The 25,960-nt window shown below is 43.4% G+C and overlaps 1 protein-coding gene across 1 annotated transcript in view; it reads left to right on the top strand.

The window, feature by feature from the left end:
• Positions 1–652: 652 nt before the first annotated feature.
• LOC106552329 (netrin-4) overlaps positions 653–25,960 on the top strand; it is a 71,617-nt gene continuing 46,309 nt past the window's right edge. Inside the window, exons 1-2 of the mRNA XM_087708956.1 lie at positions 653–1,286; positions 12,182–12,714. Of these exons, the coding sequence (XP_087565082.1) occupies positions 1,199–1,286; positions 12,182–12,714 (621 nt within the window). The 5' untranslated portion in view covers positions 653–1,198. The remainder of the gene's footprint in view (positions 1,287–12,181; positions 12,715–25,960) is intronic.

The following is a 25,960-nucleotide window of genomic DNA, read 5'->3' as shown; positions in this document are numbered from 1 at the left end:
TCCCCCCCCCCCCCCCACACACAGCCTGTCTTTAAAAACGTGCGGCTGTTGCCCGATTGTGGAGGGATAGAGAGAGGGAGTGGGATCTAAACCGCACGCTTGGTCGGATCGGGTCTCACCACCGAGGGGCTGAGAGGTTGAATGGAGCGTGGGATGCGATCGCTGGTTTCTGCTCCGTCTATGAAGCAGAAAGCGAGAAGGAAGAAGTGGGGGGGAGGGTCGCGACGAGGATGCCGTGGTGGTCAGATTTAACAGATTAACAGAATTGGAAGGGACCTTATAGGTCATCTAGTCCAACCCCTCACCTCAAGCAGGAGACCCTACACCGTTTCTGACAAATGGCAGCCCAATAAAATGTCTCAAGTAACGAAGCTCCCACAACTTCCGAAGGCAACGCCCGTTCCACTAGTTGATTGTTCTTAAGTGTCAGAAAGTTCGGTCGCCGGATTTTGCGCGAGGCAAGCGCCCGACTTCGCAGGTCGGATCGCCCAGAAATTCTGGGGTATCGTCCTCCCCTCTGAGTAACCCCCTCCCCGTGCCCCGGCCCGCTGCCTCGGAGTAAAGGAGCCAAAAGAAAGCCCGGTATGGTGGCACCTAAGGCAGCTTTGCCCCGGAATGCACTCTCGCTAGGAGATCCGAGGTAGGACTCGGGTGGGCGGTGGAGGACGGGGAGACGAAAGAACCAGCCCAAGATAAGAGATTCCCGGGGTGGAATCGGGAGCTCAGGCCCCTTGAGACCGATTGACAGTGCCTGGTGTTTTTGACCCAAAAGGTCCGCGGTGGAGGAGAAGCAGCAGCACCAGCAGCGATTTTGGCGCCTGCTCGCTGCACGGCTGCCTTTGGCAATCCCGCGCGACTTTCGCCGAGTCTCCGGAGGGGCGAGCCGGGGGAGAGAAGGGGGGATGTCTCCCCCTCTCTCTAAGCCCGCCAGTGGGGCTTGAGCTACTTGGCGGCGATGGACGGCCGGGACTGACACGCAGCGAGAGAGCGCGGCGGCTTGGGAAACGCGACCCCTTGGGGAAAAGGAAGGGGGAGCTTAAAGAGAAATGACAGGGCGAAAACCCGGCAGTCCCAGAACCATCCGAATAAATTACGAGGGCTTGGAGTTTTGTTTTCTTTTTCCTGCCAAAGGTTGAGTGGGCACCAGACATGTAAAATAGCCTTAATTACTGTTTTCGACCTCACGTCGGTGGCGAAGATGGATTTCCTAGACGGAGTCACGCAACATAAAAGCTTAACGCTGATCGTGTTCCTGGAGTATATTATTTTTGCCCATCTTGGAGCAGGTAAGCAGAAATAAGCAGAAAAGGCGTTTAAACTGCAGATGCTTCAGACGAGTCTCTTTTCGTATTCAATTTGAGTTTGGTAAATCAGTTAAAAAGTCTCCATTCAGCCCTCATTTTGATCTGCAGATTTTACCATCTGTTGGAATTTACTTATGATAATAGCTCTTGTCCTCATTTTAAAACCAGAAAAGCTAGTCAGGAATTTCCCGTTCTTACAATTTAATGTAGAGTGTCAGGGAAGAATGTTTAGTTTTGCCTAATTTTTCAAGGGGGGGGGGGGGGGAGAATACATGATGCCAATGCCAGTTTGGATGTTAAGATTTCCTATTCTGCAAATGAGTTTTACCTTATTTCATGCATTGAATATGAATGTAATGTTGGGGTGGGTTATGTGTATGCAACTGCATGCTCAAAATTTCGGTACGGCAAAGCACCTGACACAAAGTTTAAGTGGAATAAGGCATGATAAGAACATAGAAGAATGGGATGGAGGTACCAAACCTGAATCAACGTTGTTCACTTATGTAAAAGTGGCCCCTTGGTTTTTCAACAAAAATACCTTTAGAAAGACATTTAGAAGAACAATTTTATATTCTAAAAACTATCCCCGGCATAAAAATTAGAGAGGGAGTTTGAGGCAAAGCCTTCTGTGTTTAGACAGCCCCCTAGTGTCTCTGAAGCATAAGGCTTCATTTCTTGAGACAAAAAATTCCCCTTAGAACAGTGTTTTTCAACCACTGTGCCGCGGCACACTAGTGTGCCGTGACATAGTGTAAGGTGTGCCGTGGGAAAAACACCTTATATATAGTCAATATAGGCACAGAGTTAAAAATTTTTAACATTTTCTAATGGTGGTGTGCCTCGTGATTTTTTTCATGAAAAAAGTGTGCCTTTGCACAAAAAAGGTTGAAAAACACTGCCTTAGAAGACACTAATTTAGAAGGCTTAAAAAGACACTGTTCGGCCCTGGATTACCTAACAATTAAGTTAATCATCATTGCCTATGTTCATACAACACGCTAAGCTGCAAATTATGGTTTACAAGGCACGATAGCTGGATTCACATATTGCATCAAGCCAAACCAAACAAGTGAACCTATGGTTTAGCAACTGACTGGCAAAGTCTTTTCCAGATTTTGCATAGGAATCTTTCCCTAGTGTAGCTTACAACATTGGGGCTGAATGGGATCCTGGCTGCCTGCATGGAAAACATGTACCTAAGCAAACCGTCATATAGAAAACCCATTCCGTTTCTCTGCTGGCTGGCAGCAGTTTTGATAACAGATTTTTCCAAACTTACCAGTAATGCTATTCATTGAAACTGAGGTGGGTGGGAACCAAAGATAGGTCGTGTCCATAGACACAGAACCTTTCCCCCCTGCAATCTGCACATGTGTGTGCTTTCATTGGGCTGAGGGTTGCCTTCAGCCATTCCCAATGATGTAACACATCATCCAGTGACATGTTCCTTGTAGAACTCCATCAGTGGTGGAGCCAGTTCGCACCTATTCGGGAGAACCAGTTGTTAACTTTCTAAGCAGTTCAGAGAACCAATTGTTGGAAGAAATCTCCTTTTGTTTTTTCCCCACTTTACAGGGCTAATCCTGTAAGGAAGGCAGGAAGGAAACATTCTGGTCATGTTCCTAGCGTAATCTTTATTGCCCTGCTTACAGAAACTGCTTCTCCGGTTAACCCTTATTACATTGCAACAGCTAAGGCGAAGCGCCCATCGTCCTGAGTGATGTTGAGTTGGCCACACTCATCCAATCACATGACCACTGAGCCCCGCCTACCCAGGTGGTCATTAGGGCAGAGAACCGGTTGTTAAATTATTTGAATCCCACCCCTGAACTCCATCCTGCAACATTCTTCCTGTTTGTGAAGGGATGGGCAGCTGGATACCTAAATCAGCAACTTTTTTCCGGCCTTAGGGGTGGTTGTGGAATGACCGCAATGGCCCAAGGGCTTCCATGTGGCCAAAATCTTGTGAGACCTCATGCAAGATTGCTATACTTTTGCAAAAAAACCAACAACAACAACCCAACAACTCTAAACTTCTGATCCCTTGAGATTACAAGAAAACCGTTTTGTAAGGTCAGATTGTTGAGGAATGCTATGGAGGCTGATCAGCACTGCTGGGTATTTTTGCTGCCATCTGGCAGAGCAAAACCCCTTCTCAGGATAAATCTTCACGTAATAATAGCTGGATAGTGCCACAGATTTCAGACCAGGATTTTCTGGCTCTGTTGTAAAAAAAAAAAAAAAAAGTCCAAGTACAATGTACTAGTTCCTTTGAATGGCAGCCAAAGATCTGTCACCCCAGAAAGCCATAGAGCCTGCCTAATGATTCAAATATGATTTGCTAAGATTCCCTACTAATCAAATAATAATGAAAGCATTGAAAAAATGGCTGGAGGGAACTGTTGACTCTCAGATCCAAAGGACTACATAAGCATCCAAAAGGCTACATAGCACACTGCAAATATGTAATATGCAAGTTCCATTTCAGTTCAACAGTTTAATCCAGGTTTGTGTCTTGCTCTTTGTTCTTTCCAGCATGATAGCTCTCAATAAGATTCAATAAAGATTTTGGTCCAATAGCTATAGAAAATTATAGTCTCTGGCTATCCCTTACATTTGATCAATAAAACAACAGATATGTGGTATAATGCAGTATGGACATTACTGCTATAGAAAAAAAAACTTTAGCTTGATAAAGTTTTGATAATATTTAGCTTGATTTCTCACAGGCATGACAGAATTAAGAGGTTGTTGCTTCTTTTTTTAAATCCCTCTTCCTGTTGCCAATCCAGATGTTCACAAATTCTTATTTGTTAAAGCATTGCAAAATGCCAAGCAAGGAAAGAAGAATCTTGTTTTGTCTCTGCCCTATCTATGTTCAGCTATCCCACACCGATATGGAAAACCGGAAGGCTCTCATTGGCTGTATGTAGCTTTATTGTTTGGCATGACTAAGAACCCCACGGACCTGACTTCCCATTTTGTGGTGGGAAGGAAATTAAATGTTTGATCGTTTGGCTTTTGCTTTGGAGGTCTTGTAAAATCATCTTGTGATGAATTGCAACATAGAGCTGACTCAAGAAGGCCTGGCATCTAAGGTAGGAAGGAGAGAATCTGCCGTTGATTCTTTCCTTTCTCCTTCTCCCCTCTTGGTACCCGATTCTGAGGTGTCGTAAAAGCAAAATATTGTGGATGAAGGGGCAATGGAGGCAGACCATGTTTTGACAGCACAGGTGTCCTTTATAGCCCCTTGCCTCATTCAAGGTCCTCTTGGAGCAAAGGTCAGTGTTTAGTCTGCATGCATCCCAGACAGCTTCTGCAAAAATAAAGCAGACCTCCTTCTCCTTGATGCCTTCAGTTTGAAGCATCCTTAAGAATTGTTCATGTGGCCCATCAATCTTACTTGGTAATGCTGAATGGTTTGGAAAAAGCAGGAAGCCCAAGTTATATTGACCCACGCTATTAGTTTGCAATCTCTCCCTATCATCTCATAACAAAGACTGGGACTCTTGCTAGATACCTACATGATATGCAGATAAGATTTCCAACTTGTATTTCTTTTACTAAAACACCACCACTCCTCACTATTTTACATTGCTCAAAAGTTCAGAATAACCTACATGGGTTTTTGTATGAAGGAAACTCAAGCTCTGTTCAGGTCTGTAATTCAAAACAAATTTGTGGACACAGGAGTCCTTACTGGTGTGTGTGTGTGTGTGTGTGTGTGTGTGTGTGTGTGTGTGTGTGGTGGGATTTAATTTTTTTACTAGCGGTTCTGTGGGCATGACTTTGTGGGTGTGGTGTGGCTTTGTGGGTGTGGCTTTGTGGCATGGCGGGGGAAGGATACTGCAAAATCCCCATTCTCTCCCCACCCCACTAACCTGCTTTTCAGTTCCATTCTCCTGTTCAGGGCAACAAAAGAAGATCAGCTGGGAGGCAGTGGGAGCGGGGCCAGCCTATTTGCCGGTTCTCCAAACTACTCAAAATTCCCACTACCGGTTCTTCAGAACTGGTCAGAACTGGCTGAATACCACCTCTGGTGTGTGTGTGTGTGTGTGTGTGTGTGTGTGTGTGTGTGTGTGTGTGTTTCACCAGATACTCAGACTTGTACAATAAGAACAAAATGACAAGTGGATCCCACTGTCCCATTCCTGCAAAAATCATGCAAAATTGAGCTCTTCTAATTTGTTTAACAGCAAATATAAAGAGAGGATTGCAGGAGTACGGAAGGGGCTCTTTGCTAGACAAAGCTGGTGGACAGTTTTAATCCTGGGCTAAAATTTAGGGAGATAGATTTCTGTGGGGTCTCTGCTGGCCCCAGTAACATCATCTATTAGCTGGATTTATATACAGAACAATGTTATGGTATTTTGAATGAAGCTGTGGATGACTGGTTTCTATATAATGCTAAGCCATAAACTTCATTCATTGGAGCTCCACATCATTCTGATCCTGAAAATTATTGCTGAAATTATTATTGCTTTAATAGAAAGGACATTTTTCTCTTCCTAATGTTTTCCTACAAGTGCAGGGTAGAATGGACAGTACATGATGTTTCTAAATATGATGTGTGTGTTTGTGATGCTTAATATGCTATGTAAATCCGTACTTAACTTTTCATGGGATTCTGTTTCCTGCTCTCACTAATTTTCAGTTGGAGAACTTGGTTTGTTTATTTGTTGATAATAGAGAGGAATACTAATACTAAAGCACTGATGGTTTGCTTGACAGAGGTTGATTATATTCAGTTGGGTGGTATTAATGGGGCCCCAGTATAACATTGCAACTTTTCACAGAAAGCTAAGTCACATTGCTGTCTCAGGGTAGTCAAAATAGTTTAGTTACAGTGATTTATATTCACCCTCCCATCCCAATTAGGAACACAGAAGGGGGCCAATGAGATATATGAAAAGTTCTGCTGGACACGGTTGAAAACCAAAGGGTAAATTAGATTGCAGCAGAGAGTGTGATTTAATCAGAGTACATAAGAAAATAAGCAAAGCAGTGCAGGTTCAGGCCAACAATTTTGTTTTCTGTAAAGCTCTGCCAATAGGAAGCTCAGAGATAGGACATGAGGACATAATTGTCCCTCATGTTTTCCCACCAACATTGCTACACAATAAAAAAACAAACCATCACGATGAGAAGCCCCTGATAACCTTATTCTCTAGGAAGTTTTCCAGTCCCCTTTTATTACAAGTGCTTTTATACCATTTCAATTTTAAAAAAAACCGAAGCTGCTTACATAAGTGGTGTGCCGTTAACCAAACCCTACATAATATCTAATTAACATAATGAAGGAAATAATAATAAATGTGACCATTTCATGAAGAGCAACACCCCTCTACTTCCTAAGTACATACATCTTCCACATCTCAATCCTGAATGCTTCTGTACATAATAAAAAGTTTTCACTCATTTTCCAAACACTAACAAGTGCTGCTTATTTCTGAGGAGAGCCAGTTCTACAGGGGAAAAGCTCCATAAAATTATGCTTAGCTCTGTGTGGCGGGGGTGTTTATTTGCCAAATTGTATGTATGGCACATCCAGGACAAGCAGTTTCTACTTGAATAAGAAGACCTGGAGTTCTCTGTATCCCAAGCAGCTATAATTATACACAGGGACTGAAATTCCATACAAGCAGCTCTGAAGTATCACATTTATTTTCTCAAACATTCATCTTCAGTGGATAAGAATTTTAAAAAATTGGCATTCTAGCTATATGTCACATCTGTCTCTGCTCTTCTCCCAAACAATGACCTCTGTGTCATTGTGGTTCTACATTGTTCCATGCTTCTTCCCACCCTGCACTGTTTCCCTCACTGGCAATTCCAGCTTTATCTCTGGAACCTTTCCAGAAGAAGAGACTGGACTGCCATCTGCCAGAAATGGTGTAGGGTCTCCTGCTTGGGTGGGGGGTTGGGCTAGATGACCTACAAGGTCCCTTCCAACTCTGTTAATCTGTTAATCGTAATCTGCCCACCTCTCACCTTGCATTCTAGACGGACAAGAGAGTGAGTGCAGCCTTTCCATTTGCCTGATTGGATCCCTGACATTTTTTTCTCCTTTACAAAAACTGTTTTACACACAGTACCTATCATACCTACAATACCTTCATATTCTACCCACTTTTGCTTCTGATGTGGTTCCCTTTAGGTTATTCTTTTAAATTTTAAATTAACTTCAGTGCATTGATACAGTTGCAATATATTAAATTCCAAATAGCAAAGACAGAACAATTTAAGAAGCACATCTAAACCACAACAGTACTCATAAGTGGGCTTACTTTTTAATATGAATGTTATTGCTTTTAAGAGTAATAACAAAGAAAAAAGATACAAAGCAAAAGTATAGACATAATAGAAAATGCATAACAGGTGCTTAAAAAGTAAAAAAAAGATAACAGGAAAAAAGCAAAATATAGCGTACACTACATGTTGTAACATTATTAATTATATACAGAATTATACACTTACCATTCTGTATATAATTAATGCAAACATTCTGCAAGTATACACACACACACACACACACACACACACACACACACACACACACAGAGTTTTGGTACACTTATATAACTATCATGCTTTTTTAAACCTACTGTATTTTGTATAAATGAATCCCATATTTCATTATATTTATCCATACAAAGTCAACCTCTAGGCAATTCGCTTATAAGGAGCAAGCAAAATCAAGCTTTCAATCCATTAAGGAAATGGGGACATATGTATATTTATCTTTCTAATGTTGCAATATCAGTCTTAGTTGCAGCAATAGTTCAGGGAAACCATTTATATTGTCCAGTTATCAAGTTCCATTACTAGATAATATAATTCAAGACAATACTATCCTCTGAAATGTTTAACTTTGTGCGGTCATGCCTATATGCGGTGGCACATGGTTAGAATGCAGTATTGCAGGTTAACTCACTGCTCACTGCCAGCAGTTCGATCCTGACCTGCTCAAGGTTGATCCATCCTTCCGAAGTCGGTAAAATGAGGAGCCAGATTGTTGGGGAAAACATGCTGACTCTGTAAACCACTCACATAGTGCTGTAAAGCATTATGTAGTGATATATAAGTCTAAGTACTATTGCTATTGCGGTATATAGTCGAACAGTTTCTCCGAAATCTAACAAGTGTAGAACATTATAAAGGCAGGATTTTTAAAACAACGCCCAAGTTGTAAACCTACAGTGCAAACCCAACTGGAGTCAGCTGGAAGATTTTAGAAATTTAAAACACATTAACAGTAGAAATTCTCATGAAAATCAACACAAAAGAGCACAGACCATACAATAATAGTCAGGCCACCCTTTTAAAAAAATATATCATTTTCTTACCTGACAATAGCATCTTCTGGAGAAATGTACTTAACAAGGGAAAAAAACCCTACAAAACTATATGGTTTTTCACTGAAGAAAAATAAAGTGTTGCAAAGTACACTTGATGACTGCTGAAAAATTGTAGGGCCCTACACCAATGATGATTGCATACATCTTTCTTCTGAGTGCACATATCAGCAGTTGAATTCCGTATAAACATTTCAATTTCTTTTCCAATTTGTTTGAGTTCTACATATGATTTCAAAAAGGATAACAAATCACCCATTGACTAGTTAACACTTTGATGTCCATTGGAATTGTCTGTTTCAGCCATCACCCATGGAAGAGGTTACCCAGTTTTGCTTTTCCAGCTGTGTGACTCACCCTCAATGGAGCCATTCTTTAATCAAGCCACCTCCAGCAAGGAGCCACCCCTCTGAACCCCTCTGGGGACTGTGGAATAAATACATAAATAGCCAAGGAGCAGGGATTATTGAACAAGCCATCAATCAAGAGCCAAATTCTCAATGACATGCAGCACCTGGGGCCCAGAGAAGAAAAATGCACTACAATCTTGATTGTTTATGCTTTCTATGAATTATTCAAAGAGGCTCATTTGGTATTCAGGCTAGGTCCCAAGTTGCTTCTGTTCCTTCATCCATACTGCCCCATGACTGTGACCCCACATTTCAGGGAATAAGTGAGTGATGGATGTGCTGCCTGATTGGGAAGCCAAGCAATCACATTGATTTTTTTCCAATGTGAGCCTCTTAACCCCATCATTTGAACCAACCCTTCCCCCACAACCAACTTTTCCCTGTGTTCATTTGCCTTATGTTCTACTGCTGTTCTTAACCACACAACAGTTCAACAGGAACTGTTGACTTTTTTTTTTGGGCCCTGTCCTGTGTCTTTAAGTCAGTTTTCAATTCCTGGTGATGCTTGGACTAACTGCAAGGACAAAACCTTGCAGATTTCTGGAATACTTTTGTTCAGAAGTCCTTTGCCCCTTGTCTTCTTGAGTGACTGGTTCAGGGTCACCCAAATGGCTTTTCACGGCTAAGTGAAAGGGACCTGAATTCAGAGTTTCCTGATTTCTAGCCTGGTGCCTTAACTAAGCCATACTGACTCTGACTCTGTTCTACAAGGTAAAAAGCTAGGAAATTTAAGAGGGGGGGAAGATTTACTGATCTCATCTATAAGAACTGAAAAAAAGTTGGCTTGCTTGCTGGCTGGTTTGCTGGTTTTAAGAGGTGAAACATGTACTATCATACTTTTCACTTCCGTTCATAATTTTCCTTCATAATTTTCATCCCCATTCATCTCCCTGATCATTCGTATTAATACGTAGGCAGGTTCCCTTGTGAAACAAAGTTGGTGCAAAGGTTTCTGTTGGGTTAGAACCTTATGCATATGGAACACATCTTACTCACCCCTAGCTTTACACCTTAAGTCAGAGGATCACAAAGAAGATTTCCATTTGCACAAGCCAAAGTATGCTCTTCTCCATTTACATTTCCCCACAGCCTTTTACTCTAAAGGTGCGTCTTTAATGTTTTCTCAAGAAATCTTCTGTATATTATAATATTCTCATTGATTTCTGGGAATGCATAGATTTAAATCAGAGATCTTTGGTGCTCTCTGTGCTTTGTTGTTTTCTTGCAGACATTTCATTGCCCAAACCAGGTAACTAACATCAGTGCTAGTCTAAGGTAGTCTGGTCTAGCACTGTTTAGTCTAATCACTAGTACTGATGACGTTCCCTAGTTTGGGTAATGAAATGTCTGCAAGAAAACAACCAAGCTCAGAGAACATCAAGGGTCCCTTATTTTGAACCTGAACTACAAATATTCTCCTTTATTGGAATCAGTAATGTATCCTAATTTGCTACCTCTTCTCTCTCTCCATTCCTCCATATAAGGAATAAGAAACACCATAGAACTGACTATTGTTTCATGTTCAACACAACGTAACAGAAGTAATGTGAATTAAAATCAACATATTGCTGCCAATTTCGATTGGCCCCCAGGTTAAACATTTTACTGCATCTCCCTCTCTCTCCCCCCCTCTCTCTCCCCCCTCCCTCCCCCTCTCTTTCTCTCACACACACACTTGCAGAAACTAAAGGAAAAAGATCACAGATTCGGTTCATTATATAGAGGTAGAGAGACAGAGAGATAGATATATAAAAAATCAAATCTGAGGTTTGCCTTTTTTTCCCCTTTAGTTCATAGGTGTCAAACTCGTGCCATCATGTTGATGTCACGTGACATTTCATGATGTTTTTTTCCTTCACAGACCTGGGGTGGGCATGGCCTGCCTGTGACGCATCTGACCCATGGGCCCCTAGTATCACACCCCTGCTTTGGTTCTTTCCTTTCCAAGATGGAAAGACAAAGTACCCAAGCCCTGAGTAACCTAGGGCTTGACTTCTCCTCAGCCCAGCAACAGTGACTGGAATCAGCCCCAGAAGAAGAAGAATCAATACAAAACACATCCTCCACTCCCAATCCCCAGAGCCAGCCCAAACCATGGCCGATGCTATTGAACACCTCTAAAAGATTCAGGAGGGCAGGGTGGATTCATCTCCTTCACCCCAGGTCATCCACAAGCAGAACCAATGCTATCTCGATGCTGGAACATGACATGAATTCTTACTGAAAAGGATCCAGATAATTCACTTCCTCCAGGATCCTCCAAAGCCAAGTACTGGCACCCGATTAGCACTTTATTATCCGCTTCTCTAAAGTTGTTGTTCACACCTTGCAGATTTTTACATTTGCTTTATTCTGTTACCTCCATTATTTCTCCTCATTATCTCTTATTAGATATCTTCACTGATTTCGCATCATATACCCTGCTTCCAGTGGTGGGTTTCACATTTTTTTACAATCTCTTCTGTAGGTGTGGCCTGATTTGTGGGAGTGGCTTGCTGGCCATGTGACTGGGTGGGAGTGGCTTGCCAGCCATGTGACTGGTGGGTGTGGCCAACTTGTAAAATGTGGTGAAATTCACTTAACAACGTTCTTGCTTAGCAACCAAAATGTTGGCTCAGAAACTCTGGCATTTGAAGCACGCAAGTCTTAAAGCTGTCAAGTTACAAGACCCTTGCATCCCTAACCCTTTAGAAAAAAACTCCCAGGGGTGTTCAAACTTGACAGCTTTAAGACTTGTGGACTTCAACTCCCAGAATTCCTCCTCTCGCTCTTCATCTTGATGATGTGCGGACGGGTGGGGGAGGGAGCTGGAACCTGTTCTAAATGGCACTGTAGATTTGTGGAACCTCCTCTATAGAAGAGGTTAGAACTGGCAGGAACCCACCCCTGCCTGCTTCTAAAATAAAGGATTTAAAAGTTAGTATTTTCAAAAATCCAAACTCAACCAACCACTCTCTTTAATAGCCACCCATCAATATGAAAGATAAAAAGGAAGGCAAGATAAGGAGCCATGAAATAATAGGACCTTAAGTGTTCAGGAAGCATTTGAGGAAGCAGGTTGAATAGTGCAGTGCAGTGAATTGGTTTGTTATCTCTCCTCTTCTTGCAGGTTCAATGAAGCCACGAGCTTTCCGTTGTGATGGGCATTCCTGCAATCCTGCAGTGGGAAATCTAGCAACAGGCAGGATACCGACTACACTTACCACATGTGGACAGAACAGCACAGAACTCTACTGTTTTTATCCAGAGCACAACCTGCACCATGGCTCCTGTGGAATGCCCAAGTGTACCAAATGCAATGCCAACCAGCCGAACAACTCTCACCATCCTGATGAGATGACTGATGACTTCTTCCTGCATCCTGGCTCCTGGTGGCAGTCCGCTCAAGGGGTGCACAGAGAAGAAATCAGGCTGGATCTGGAAACGGAGTTCTATCTGACCCACATCATCGTAGTCTTCAAGTCACCCCGCCCAGCAGCCATGGTACTGGAGAGGTCCCAGGACTATGGGCAGACCTGGAGACCTTACAAATATTTTGCTGTCAATTGCACAGCTACATTTGGGCTTCCAGATGATAACAGTGAAGAGGGATCTCTTTGTACTTCCAGATATTCTGATGCGGTTCCTTGCACCAGAGGAGAGGTAAGCTATGGTAATTGAAAAAGGATATACTTTTCAAAAGCTACCTTGATCTTCAAGGTAAAGGTTCCCCTCGTACATATGTGCTAGTCATTCCCGACTTTAGGGGGCGGTGCTCAACTACGTTTCAAAACCAAAGAGCCAGTGCTGTCCAAAGACATCTCCGTGGTCATGTGGCTGGCATGACTAAATGCCAAAGGGGCACAGAATACTGTTACCTTCCCAACAAAGGTGGTTCCTATTTTTCTACTTGCATTTTTACATGCTTTTGAACTGCTAGGTTTGCAGAAGCTGGGACAAATAACGGTAGCTCACTCCATTACGCAGCACTAGGGAATCAAACCGCCAAACTGCCGACCTTTCTGATTGACAAGCTCAGCATCTTAGCCACTGAGCCACTGTGTCACTTTACTTTAATCTTATGCTTAGTAAAATTAGAGAGTCCTTCTAAAGGAATTGCCCCTGGATTATCAGTCATTCACACAACTGTTAACATGTATTCTGTTTTATTGAGGATGGCCCTCATTTGAAAGATTTTGAGAGGATAACTCTCTGTTTGAAAGCATGCCAATCAGTCCAAGCATTTGAAGTTGCCTGTCAACAGCACCTGGACAGCAGATTTGGGTAGGCAGTGAAGTCATATTAGTCAAAAAATGCTGAGCCAAAATTCTCTTCTAAACTTCCTGAAAATATTGCCAAGGAAATAAGAAAATTGAAACTCTATATATTATTTTTATGTGAAAGGAGTTGAACCAGGCTTCTTTGTTTGTAATGGATTGTGAACAATCTGAGTGTAGTTCTTGTTCCACATACTGCTGGAGCCTAGCATGTAGGATTTTGAGCATAACTTTGCTAGCATGTGAAATGAGTGCAGTGGTGCGATAGTTTGAACATTCTTTGGCATTGCCCTTCTTTGGAATTGGAATGTAAACTGACCTTTTCCAATCCTGTGGCCACTGTTGAGTTTTCCAAATTTTCTGGCAAATTGAGCGTAGCACTTTTACTGCATCGTCTTGTAAGGTTTTGAATAACTCATCTGGAATACTGTCCCTTCCACTTAGCTTTGTTGTTGCTCAGATTTCCTAAGGCCCATTTGACTTCACATTCTAGGATGTCTGGCTCGAGGTCAGTGACCATACCATCATGGTTATCAGGGACGTTAAGCTGGTTCTTGTATAGTTCTTCTGTGTAATTTTGCCACCTCTTCTTAATCTCTTCTGCCTCTGTTAGGTCCCTGCCATTTTGGTCCTTTAACATGCCCATCTTTACATGAGACGTTCCCTTCATATCTCCAATTTTCTTGAAGAGATCTCTGGTCTCCCTATTCTATTGCTTTCTTCTATTTCTTTGCACTGTTCATTTAAGAAGGCATTCTTATCTCTTCTAGCTATTCTCTGGGATTCTGCTTTCAATTGGGTGTATCTTTCTCTTTCTCCCTTGCCTTTTACTTCCCTTCTTTCCTCAGTTATTTGTAAAGCTTCCTCAGACAGTCTTCTTGCTTCTTGCTTTCTTACCTTTCTTTTTCTTTGGGATGGTTTTAGTTGCTACCTCTTGTACAATGTTGCGAACCTCTGTCCATAGATCTTCAGGCATTCTGTCTATCAGATCTAATTCATTAAATCTATTTGTTACACCTACTGTATATTCATCAGGGATATGATTTAGTTCATACCTAAGTGGCCTAGTGCTTTTCCCTACTTTCTTCAATTTAAGCCTAAATTTTGTGATGAGAAGCTCATGATCTGAGCCCCCGTTGGCTCCAGGTCTTGTTTTTACTGACTTTGGCTGCAAAGCACATAATCAATCTGATTTCTGTGTTGACTGTCTGGTGATGTCTATGTGTAGAGTCATCTCTTGGGTTGTTTGCTATAACCATCGTATTCTTTTGACAAATTTCTTGCCCTGCTTCATTTTATACTCCAAGGCCAAACTTGCCTGTTATTCCAATTATCTTTTGATTTCCTACTTTAGCATTCCAATCCCCCATAAGGACATCATTTTCTGGTGTTAATTCTAGAAGGTGTTGTAGGGCTTCATAGAACTGATCAATTTCATCCTCTTCAGCACCAGTGGTTGGGGCATAGACTTGGACTACTGTGATGTTGAATGGTTTGCCTTGATTTGAATTGAGATCATTTTGTCATTTTGGGGGTTGTATCCCAGTACTGCTTTTCCTATTCTTTTATTGACAATGAAGGCTACTCCATTTTTTTCTAAGGGATTCTTGCCCACAGTAGTATACCTGATGGTTATCTGAATTAAATTCACCCATATCTGTCCATTTTAGTTTGCTGATTCCTAAGATGTCAATGTTTAGTCTTGTCATCTCTTGTTTGACCATGTCCAGCTTGCCTTGATTCATCGATCTTACATTCCAGTTTCCTATGGAGTATAGATCTTTACAGTATCAGAGTTTCCTTTCACCCCCAGATACATCCACAGAGTGTCCTTTTGGCTTTGACCCAGTCGCTTCATTTTTTCTGGCACTACTAGTACTCACCCTCTGCTCTTCCCAGTAGCATATTGGACACCTTCCAATCTGAGGGGCTCATCTTCCAGTGTCATATCTTTTTGCCTTTTGGTATTGTCCATGGGGTTTTCATGGCAAAGATACCGGAGTGGGTTGCCATTTCCTTCTCCAGTGGATCACATTTTGTCAGAGCTCTCTGCTATGACCTGCCCATCTTGGGTGGCCCTGCACGGCATAGCTCATAGCTTCGTTGAGCTATGCAAGCCCCTTCATCACAACAACCATAATCTATGCCAAGCATGACCTTAGTAGTTGAAGAAGAAAGGAGTCATCATGAAACATAACTATAGGGTACCTTATTGGGAAATAAAGACACTGTGCTTGTCAACTGGAAAGCTAACAGTCCAGGTTCGAAACCTGAGTGCCACATAACAGGGTGAGCTCCCATTACTTTCCCCAGCTCCTGCCAATCTAGCAGTTGAAAAGCATGCAAATGAAAGTAGATAAATACAGTAGGTACCACTTTGGTGGGAAGGTAACAGTGTTCCATATTTTCATGCTGACCACTTGATGATGGAAAGTCTTCAGGCTCCCTCGACTGAAAATCGGAGATGAGCACTGTCCCTTGAGTCGGTCACAACATAACCTTTATCTTATGATATGGAAAATGCGAGAAATTACATCATAATGCAGTTTGTAGAGGATGGTTTTCCCAGGACATCTAATACAGCAAATACTGCTGGTGGATGGTGGTGCTGATAAAAACTATCATATTTAACTTCTGAAGTTTGCTTCATTTTTGCTAGTATATTGATATAATACAAGCCATCCTCTTAACTTCACCTACATTGAACAGAAGTTATGATCAAAAGCAGAAACTTATGTTAAGGTACTGATGTATTCAGCTTAAGGTCCCAAATGGGAAAGAAATAGTTATAGAAATGAAGTTTCTTTTTTCATCCTGTCCACCTGTACAATCAAGGGATCTGGGAAATTGGAAGCACATTTTTTAATAAAGCGGAGCATGCGGAAATGATGATAAGAGTCTGTTTGGAAGGAGGATCTTGGAGCAATGAAAACCAGCTCATTACAACTTTCTACTTTAATGTCACTGGAGCTATATGTCAAACTACTCTTCTAACAAAGAGTACAAACACTTGCTTGTTTCCTTGCTTGTTTATTTACACTTCCATTAGAATGTAGAGAAAGTTAAACTATCAAAAGGCTATTCATTTTAGACAAGAGCCTGTGTGACAGATGACACCAATGAAGTGTGCTAGAATGAGCCCATTACTGGAATTCACTAGGAAAAGAAGAATTGTGTCTGCTTGAATAAGATAACCTGTTGCTATGGAAGCATGTTAAACATGCCTTGCTTGGCAGACTAGTTTAAGCTCTACAGTTCAAGCCTGCCCAACCTGGGAGGAGGAGGAGGAGGAGGGGATAGTTAAAATAAAATGCAACCAAATATGTTTTTGGAATGTTTGAAATATATTTCAAAACAGAAAGAGGATCAGATCTATTCTGTTCATCTTGTTCCTGAACTGGTAAACATGATTCTGATATAAATTGTCCTTGGAAAAATTCCCAAATTTAAGACTGGCAACACCTAATTTGGACTAGCTTTTTAAAATGGCGTCATTAAAAATTGTCTAGAAGTTGCATTCTTCTCCCAGCATCAAAGCCACAGTGAGAGACTTCTGTCAAAACTAAATGTGGACTCCCCTAGACCTATAATTGCATGGATGTAAACATACACCTTTTCCTGCAGCTCGACAGAAGGAGCTACAACAGGGTTAAGTCACAGCCTGATTGATCCAGAGACTGAGGGCATTTTCTTAAAGTCACCATCCTTCTCTATTGGCTCCCAGTTTCCTCTCAGTCTCCTGGTCCAAGCACTGATTTTTGGCTTCTTGAGATATTAATAATTGCTCTTTTAATTTGATTAATTGGATACTCTAAATTTCTAAATTATCGGACTGCCGGCCATCGAGTCTGCTAGTCAGTCTCATAAGGAAGCAAGACTCCCGGTCCTTGCCTCTGGGCCAAAGGGGCTTGTCCGACTCCTGGGCATGCAGGGGTGATGAGCTCTCATTCGCAGCCAAGATTCCTAGAGGCTTTAAGGCGACGAGGTAGGCAAGACAACGGAACGTGAGCCGTGTCACCGAGATTATCCCAAACGCGCCCTAAAGCCGCTGCATAACACCTTGCCGTGGCAGAGGAAATTGGGCGCGTCATTCTAGCCTCACCGAACGGGACTCCTAAGAGTGCTTTGGAGGCCTGTGCAGCAGCACGGCCACGTGGCCAAAGCAAGTTGGAGCAGCGCTAATAATTGACTCGCTGGAAGGCTTTCACCTCAAAGTCAACTTACCAGGTGGCCTCTATTTCTTTTCGCCACGAGGCGTGGCGGCCATTTTGGAGAGACCTCATGGTGCCAACCTCCGCACGGGCAAGGCCTACATCGCAAGCAGTCTCCGAGGCAGCAAGAGCCCTTCTTACCGGCAGCGCGACCGCATATCGAGGCTGAAAGGGCTCTGGTTCGACTGCCAAACAGACCAGTCATGTGAGTGAGGCATGGCCTCTACAAGCACTGGGGTGGTGCAGGCCCCTGAAGGGAGCAATGGGGAGGAGAGAGAGGAAGGCCAGGCCAGGTTGAGGCCTAGGGCGATGACTTCTAAGCCACCTGCTGATCAGCATCCCTCTAGAACCACAGGGAGAGATGAGCTCCGCAGACAGAAGGCTTTGGGGAAGAGAGTAGCCAGGGCTCACCATGTCCGATCCACTTCTCCAGACTGATCCAGGTCTCCAGTGAGGCCCATTCCTCCCCCTTTTCCCTCTCTTCCTAGGGGTTTCAGTCCTTTGTCCCCTTCCATCTCCCCAGTCAGACGTGGCAGGCAGGTGACCTCCCCTTCTCCTCCTATTTCCCCTAGATCATTTAGGGATGGGGGTGGCGAGCCTTCAGATAGAGGATCTGGGGACTATCTACCTCCCTCCCTCCTAGCCCCACAAGGTTCATCTGCCACGCAACCCTCGGAGGAGGACCTGGAGGATTTAGACCTCCTACCTGAGAGCATCAGGAGGCTTATCGCCTCAGCAATCTCTAGAGGCATCACATCAAGATTAGTCCAAAGGGACCCGTCATCCCAAAGAAGATCCAGATCCGTCTCTGATAATAGACGTCACAGGTCTCCTTCCCCGGCCCGGGGCCTAGGCCAGGCCAGGACTCATTCCCCATCGGTGGTCAGTGAGGCCTCTGCATTGGGGGAGGGTGCTCATCCAGAATTAGGCTTCTCAGACGATGAGGAGGCTATCCCTCCAGATTCTCAGGCCTTCCCAGGCGTCTTTACACCTCTAGCCTTCAAGCCCCTCTTACACAAGGCCAAGAAGACTACTCAGATTGGCACTGGGCCCCTCCCAGTCTCTTAACAGAGGGACCACAACCTCGCTATGTTTATTAATCCAAATACAGATAAGGAGGAGGTTCCAGCTCCCCCCCTTTTCCTGGAGGTAGTTCAGAACCAATGGTCCCGGCCATCTTCCTTGCCCAATCCAGGAAGCAATGACCGCTGCTTCTACAATATGGGGCAGGCATTTTCTAAGGCAATTCAGTTACCGACTGTAGATCCTCCCATTGCACTCCTGGCCAGCGCCTCCACTGTTGTCTCCGGTGATGTAGTGGATAAACTTAAGCCCGAGGATAAGCGAGCGGAGCTCACCTCACGCAAAAATTTTACAGCTATTATAGCACCTGGACACACCCAGAGGAGGGCGGGCCTTTGGCCAACAGAAATGTGGCTGCCTAGGGTTACGATTGGGCTCCCTCCACCGGCGCATGGCTGATTGACAGGAAGGCCGTTCCCTCCTGGATCAAAGTCACTGAGGGGGGAAGTGGCGGCAGCAGCAGCGGCAACAGCCAACTCTTTGCGGGACGTGCAGAGCATGCTTCTGTCGTGGTTTGTCGGCTAAGCCCCCATGGCTGGGCTCCCTGCCATTGGCTCTGCTTCCGAGATGCAGGTGTGTGGGAGGTGCTCGCCACGCAAGCAAGTGGAAACCCACGCAGGGTGTGCACATGTGGTCTGAATCTAGCCTCTGCGTTCGGAGCATTGAAGCTCGAAGTTTTTTTTGTAGGAAGGGGGAGTTGAGCTGGTGCTCCACGGATTTTATTTGATTTTATTGCTCGAAAAGATAAAGAAAATAGAGGCTTCTTGGTCCACCTGGACCGGAAAGTCAAAATCTAGAAAATTAACCTTGTTTAGGAAAGTTTTGCACTGATGGAAAAATAGTGTTTTCCAGTGAAAGTTTTTTCCCTACTTTTCCTTGTTTGCTTTTTTGGCTTCTGTTCCTTCTCTTCTCTCCTCTTTTTTTCTTCCTTTTTTCTTTCCTTCCTTCCTTCCTTCTTCCTTTCCTCTTTTTCTTTCTCTCTCTTTCTTTTTTCTGCCTTTTTCTTATCCTCCCTCCTCTCCCCCTTTTCTCTTTCTCCTCTTTCCTTTTCTCTCTCTCTCTCTCTCTCTCTCCCTTCCTTCCTTCCTTCCCCTCCCTCCTCTCCCCTCTTTGTTTGTTTCTTTATGTGCCCCAATTGCTTTTACATAAGTTGGTAATTTATTCATAACTTGCTAATATCACTGCAGACTATTAGATAGTAAGGGGGAAAGTGTAAAGCATATAAAGTAATTCATAGTATGGAAAATGTGGATAGAGGGAAGTTTTGATCCTTTTCCCATAGAGAGTCATCCATTGAACTTGAATACAAGTAGTCCTCAACTTACATCAGTTCACTTAATGACTAAAGCTACATCAGCACTGAAAAAAGTGACTTACGGCAGTTCTTCACACTTATAATCATTACAGCATCCCCATGGCCACATGATCAGAATTTGGAACTTTGGCAACTGCCTCATATTTATGATGGTTGCAGTGTCCTGGGGTTACCTTTTGCAACCTTCTGCCAAGCAAAGCCAGTAGGAAAGTCAGATTGACTTAACAACCAGGTTACTGATTTAACCGCAGTGATTCACTTAACTGTAGCAAGAAAGGTTGTAAAATGGGGCAAAACTCACTTAACAAATGTCTCACTTAGCAATAGAAACTCTGGGCTCAATTATGGTCATAGATTGAGGACTACCTGTATAGGGAGATTTCTTTACTTAATGGACATTTACATGGTAGAATTGAGTTTCAAATAACACTGATTTCGTTGTTGTCTTGGGTGACATCTATGAAAAAAATTCAGGTGCTCAGGCATGAAAATGTGCTGTTCAAACACTATACTTTTCCACTCACACTGAAAAAAAAATTAGAGGGAACATTGTTCAGAAGCCCTTGGGCTCCGGGACTCCTTTATGCCTTTCCCCCCACTTCCCCTGATCCAAGGGACCCTGAGGAAGGTAATATTAGAGAGGACACACATCATCTTAGTAGCCCCATATTGGCCGAGGCAACCTTGGTTTGCAGACCTCCGGCTGCTGTCAATTTCTCCCCTGTGGAGGATCCCCCACGAGGAGATCGCCCTGTGTCAGGGGGTCCTAATGCATCCGGAGCTCCAACTGACTGCCTGGCACTTGAGCGGTGCCTCCTAAGGGGAGGCCACCTCTCAGCTAAAGTTATTTCCACAGTCGAAGTGGCCAGACGACCGTTGACCACACAGATATATAATTCCACGTGGTCGGCGTTCGCCTCCTGGTGCGAGAGACTTCGTCTCTCCCCTGTCCATGCATCCATTGCCCAGGTCCTAGAGTTTCTCCAACACGGCCTTGATCTCGGCCTTTCCCATAACACCCTACGTAGGCAGGTGGCGGCCCTCTTCGTCCTGGCAGGGGATGGTCGTTTTTCCTTGTCCCAGGTTCCCTTAGTTAAGCGGTTCCTCAAAGGGGCGGCAAACGTGCGTCCACCCCCCATACATCATTTTCCGACATGGGACCTTTCTACCATACTCAGGACCCTCACGGGTGCTCCTTTCGAGCCTCTGAAGACGGTTCACCTCAGATTCCTCACTTTGAAGGTAGTTTTTCTCATCGCAGTCACCTTGGCTCAACACATATCAGAGTTGGGAGCTTTGTCATCCAGGGATGACCTTTGCCATTTCCACCAGGACAGCGTCATCCTTAGATTAGACCCTACCTTCATCCCGAAGGTCAACACTCTGTTTCATAGATCACAAGAAATTATACTTCCCAATTTCTACCCATCTTCTTCTCATGAGAGGGAGCACCTATGGCACCGGCTGGATGTACGATGCGCCTTGTGTATCTACCTTAGGTGGACATCCCCTTTCCACCGGTCAGAGGTTCTCTTTCTATCCTTTCAGCCCAGCACACTGGGTGCTAGGGTTTCATCTGCCACCATTGGTAGATGGTTGAGACATGCCTACTTAGCCTCGGGTAACGCCCCTCCTCAAGGGATCATGGCCCATTCCGCAGTGCTGCTACCACAGCCATGTGGGCCACTAGGGCTCCTCTGGAGGACATTTGTAGGGCGGCCACCTGGGCCTCCCTGACACCCTTTATTCGACACTACTGTTTGGACCATTTCACTTCGGCGGACGTGTCTTTCGGACATTGTGTCCTTCAGCAGGTGGCGACCTCCCCTCCCCCAGGGTCTCCATCCCACCCAGGGAATTAGCTTGGGTATGTCCCTGTTGTAGTCCCTCCTGCCGAGCTGCAGGAAAAAGAACATTGGTCCTTACCTGAACGTTTCTTTTCTGCAGCAAAGGTGGGAGGGGCTACATCCCGCCCTAGGTAGTGCAGATAAGCCCGGCGAGGGGTAGTCGGGGTGGGGGTGGGGGAAGGATGTATGTATGGTCTGTATGTGTTTCTGGTTATTGCCTTACATAAGATTACAGCTCTTCCATTCGACCTCGAGGAAACTGGGAGCCAATAGGGAAGGATGGTGACTTTAAGAAAATTTCCTCAGTCTCTGGACCAATCAGGCTGTGACTTAACCCTCTTGTAGCCCCTCCCGCCTTTGCTGCAGAAAAGAAACGTTCAGGTAAGGACCAACGTTCTTTCCATATATTTATAAAAATGTAACAAAAATGAGTTTTGCAAAAGAAAAAAACCCAAAGTCAAAATTCCATTCACTGTTCTTATCATAAGATGGAGCAGGCACCTGGTCTTCAGGATACAGCAAACAGGTAAGGCCAGAAATGACTTCAGGGGAAGATGTTGGCTCAAGGGGGTCCTGTTTATAAGGAAGAACAAAAATGTAAGCTAAAAGGACAAATATACTGAGAGCTAGAAGGAAGGGCCTTCACGGCTACAATATCATTTTTCTCTGCTTATGAAGCTCCTGAAATACTGGTTTGAGATGGTGACTTGTGACAAAGTGAAATGGCCAATTAGATTGCATATTTTGGGATGTTGAGTGGATCAGTGGTGGGTTTAAATTTATTTTGCTATCGGTTCACTCATGCTTCTATGTATGAGCAGAAGCATCTGGGTGGGTGGGCGGAGCCTCCCACCACTGCCGCTACCAGTTCGCCTGATCTGGGACAAACCACCAGAAACCCAACTGGACTGGATAACTGGGTATAGGGTCATAGCAGAGGACGAAGATTAAAAAAAGGATAAAGGATGTTTTCAGCCCTTGGAGGTCCATTGGAATGATGGGAAAGAAGTTACAACTAGCCCGGAAATCGCATCCCATACAGATCAAACCTGACTTCTGGTGACTTTAGGAACAAATTCAGGTTTGGGGTTTTTTTTTTGGCAATAATATGGCAGTGATTTCTGATTTTTCACCCCCAACTTTCCAGTTTAGCAATAGCCTAAGTATTTCCTGGTGGATTCCCTTTGAAAAGATAACCAAGCTAGACTCTGCTTAGTTTCCAAGCCCAAACATGTCATCCAGCTGCTGCCACGTGCTGATGCTGGTATGTATGTATGTATGTATGTATGTATGTATGTATGTATGTATGTATGTATGTATGTAGATATAGATAGATAGATAGATAGATAGATAGATAGATAGATAGATAGATAGATAGATAGATAGATAGATAGATAGATAGATAGAGATGATAGATAGATGATAGATAGATAGATAGATAGATAGATAGATAGATAGATAGATAGATAGATAGATAGATAGATAGATAGATGATAGATGATAGATGATAGATAGATAGATAGATATGATAGATATGATAGATAGAGATAGATAGATAGATAGATAGATAGATAGAGATAGATAGATAGATAGATAGAGATAGATAGATAGATAGATAGATAGATAGATAGATAGATAGATAGATAGATAGATAGATAGATAGATAGATAGATAGATGCACAGGATAGGGCGGCATATTTTTCCATTGAAAAGCAGGACTAGGAAAAACTCAACAGGTTAAGCCAGACCCCCATGAGGTCCAAGTTGCAACTTGAGGGTCAGCTCTTGAATAACAAGTCTTTGACTCAGCATTTCCGCTTTGGACCTCGTGCCAAAGAAAGCTCATTGCAATTCTGTAGTTATTACAGCTTCCAGCTGGAAAAGATCAATCCAGGGATTAGTCACTGCGAAAGGCAAGTGCCCAAATGTTATGACTAGGGTTGCCTGTTCAGTATGTCACTGAACCTGAACTGCAGAAGAGATAAAATACAGAGGCAGAGGTGGGGGAAGCAGTTAACCTCCGCAGAATAAACCCACAGCCAGCACAGCCAGGTTCTGCTTCCACAGAGGAAAGGCTTAGAGTGTGCCTTATGTGCTTTTGAGTGGTAGTAAGGAATGGGAGTGTAAACAGAGAATATGGCCTTGTGCAGAAAAGACAGAACAGAGGCTCGATTTATTGCTGCTCCAACACAGAAGAAAATCAGATCCTTTCAACCAGCATTTTAATGAGCCACATCAACAGCAGGCTAGCTTTTTTTCTTTTTCCTTTCCCCACTTTCCTTTTGACTTGAAATCAGCCAGGAACAAGTCCTAGTTTTCCCTAGCATAATTTCTGCACTTTCTGACATGCAGATATTCCATTAGATTCCTCATGCTTGCATTGTGATAGAAACACCTGGTTCTACTGCCATTTTTATTTATTTAAAGCATTTATGTAGCTGAGCTAACAACTGGGCTGCATTTGTTGAACTCTAACAGAAAAAGGACCATGGAGATGTTCTCAACTGAACTTGAACTTTCTCCGTCTCCTCCTCCTTCCTCTTCCTTCTTTTTCTTCCAGAGCTTATTGTTGCTAGGCTTATGGCTCCATCTGCTTTTGAAAAGCTGGGAGAGGCTATTCATAAAGCCCTCAATGATCTCCCACGCAAACATTAATCAGAAGGGCTTCTACTTAGAATGCACAGTACCAGAGGTTTGCAAAGCTATTTCAGGACTCTGTCTTAGGGTATCTCTTAGAGACTATTGGTGTACTGTATAAGCTCCCCCCCTCACATCCCAGCTAAGTTCATTTGAGTTAACTAGTTCAAATCTCAGCGCAGTTGGCAAGCATGAAAGTAATGAATTACTCTGCCGTGGCAATGTGTGCGTGCACGTGTTTGTGTGTGAAGTGACCTTGATAATTTACTGTCCCAGCTATGCACGCCACATGATTAGTACAGTGACCTTCAGAAGATACACTTGCTACTGTGCGAAAGCAAATTTGCAGAGCAATTAGTTGTTTACATACTGCCATTTGGGTTTTGTTATCCATTGGAGAAATCCATTCTCCAAAGAATGGGTAAATATATCTGAAAAATATGTAAATATGCCTAAAAACAGTCCAGGCAAGTGCTAATTTCCCACAGCACTTTTGTTAAGGTACAGTGGAAATACTTAGACAGACACAAAGATAGATACTAGTGCATTTTAAAAACTTCAGAAAGTAAATGCACAGTGATCAGCATCAACATAAAAAAAAAACTTAGAAGCAAAGATATTAAAAGGGCATTCGAACAAACATGAACATCCCACTTAGTTTGTTTGGTGCAGTAGTGAAGGTGTTGAGCTGGCTCCAGAAAGATTTACGGTAAATTTTAAACCCCATGCAGCCATAGAACCTCACTGTGTGGCTTTGGGCCAATCATCCTCTTCTACCCAAATCCATTTCAAGGGGTAAAATGGGAGGAGAGACCACCTTCAGCTCCTCTACAATGAGTGCAGGGACGGGTTTCAATTTATTTTACTACCAGTTCGCTGGTGCACGTGCGCACACTCGCACGACGCTTCTACGCATGAGCAGAAGCATCCAGGTGGGTGGGAGGAGCTTCCTGCCGCTGCCACTACTGGTTCGCCCGATTCGAGGCAAACCAGCAGGAACCCACCTCTGAATGGGTGGGATAAAAATCTAGAAATGCATTTTAAAAATGCACATGTAATCTAAGGAGAAATTTTAAAAAATCTTTTGTACAATATTTGCATTTGAAATGCAATTTGTATGTGTGTGTGTGTATGTATGTATGTATGTATGTACAGTATGTATGTACACACACACAAACACGTATAGATGTAGTCAAATATCTCCACCAAAGTTTAGAAGGCAAAATAGAAAGGTGTCACTGTGTATTTGTTTCTCTGTTTGTGTATTTTAGATTTAGATTTTAGAACAATTCTTGTTGAGCTAGAAACAAATTGCTGCTGCTGACCTCATGGTGTGAGAACAAAGGTCCTGGGGTGATTCTGGAATGCTCAAAGAACTTGTGTAGAATTAGGGTTATATAGTGAAAATTTCCCGGGGTGTCAAACCTGATTTCATTGAGGGCCGCATCAGGGGGAGCATTGTTGGGTGGGCATGGTCAGTTTGACATACTGTATTTTTCAGAGTATAAGACACACCAGAGTATAAGGATTCACCGACAA

Source organism: Thamnophis sirtalis, unplaced genomic scaffold (genome assembly GCF_051295495.1).
Source record: "Thamnophis sirtalis isolate CommonGarterSnake01/CBP01778 unplaced genomic scaffold, rThaSir2_p1.2 scaffold_3, whole genome shotgun sequence".
Lineage (NCBI taxonomy): Eukaryota > Metazoa > Chordata > Lepidosauria > Squamata > Natricidae > Thamnophis > Thamnophis sirtalis.
This window is presented reverse-complemented; position numbering and strand designations above follow the sequence as displayed.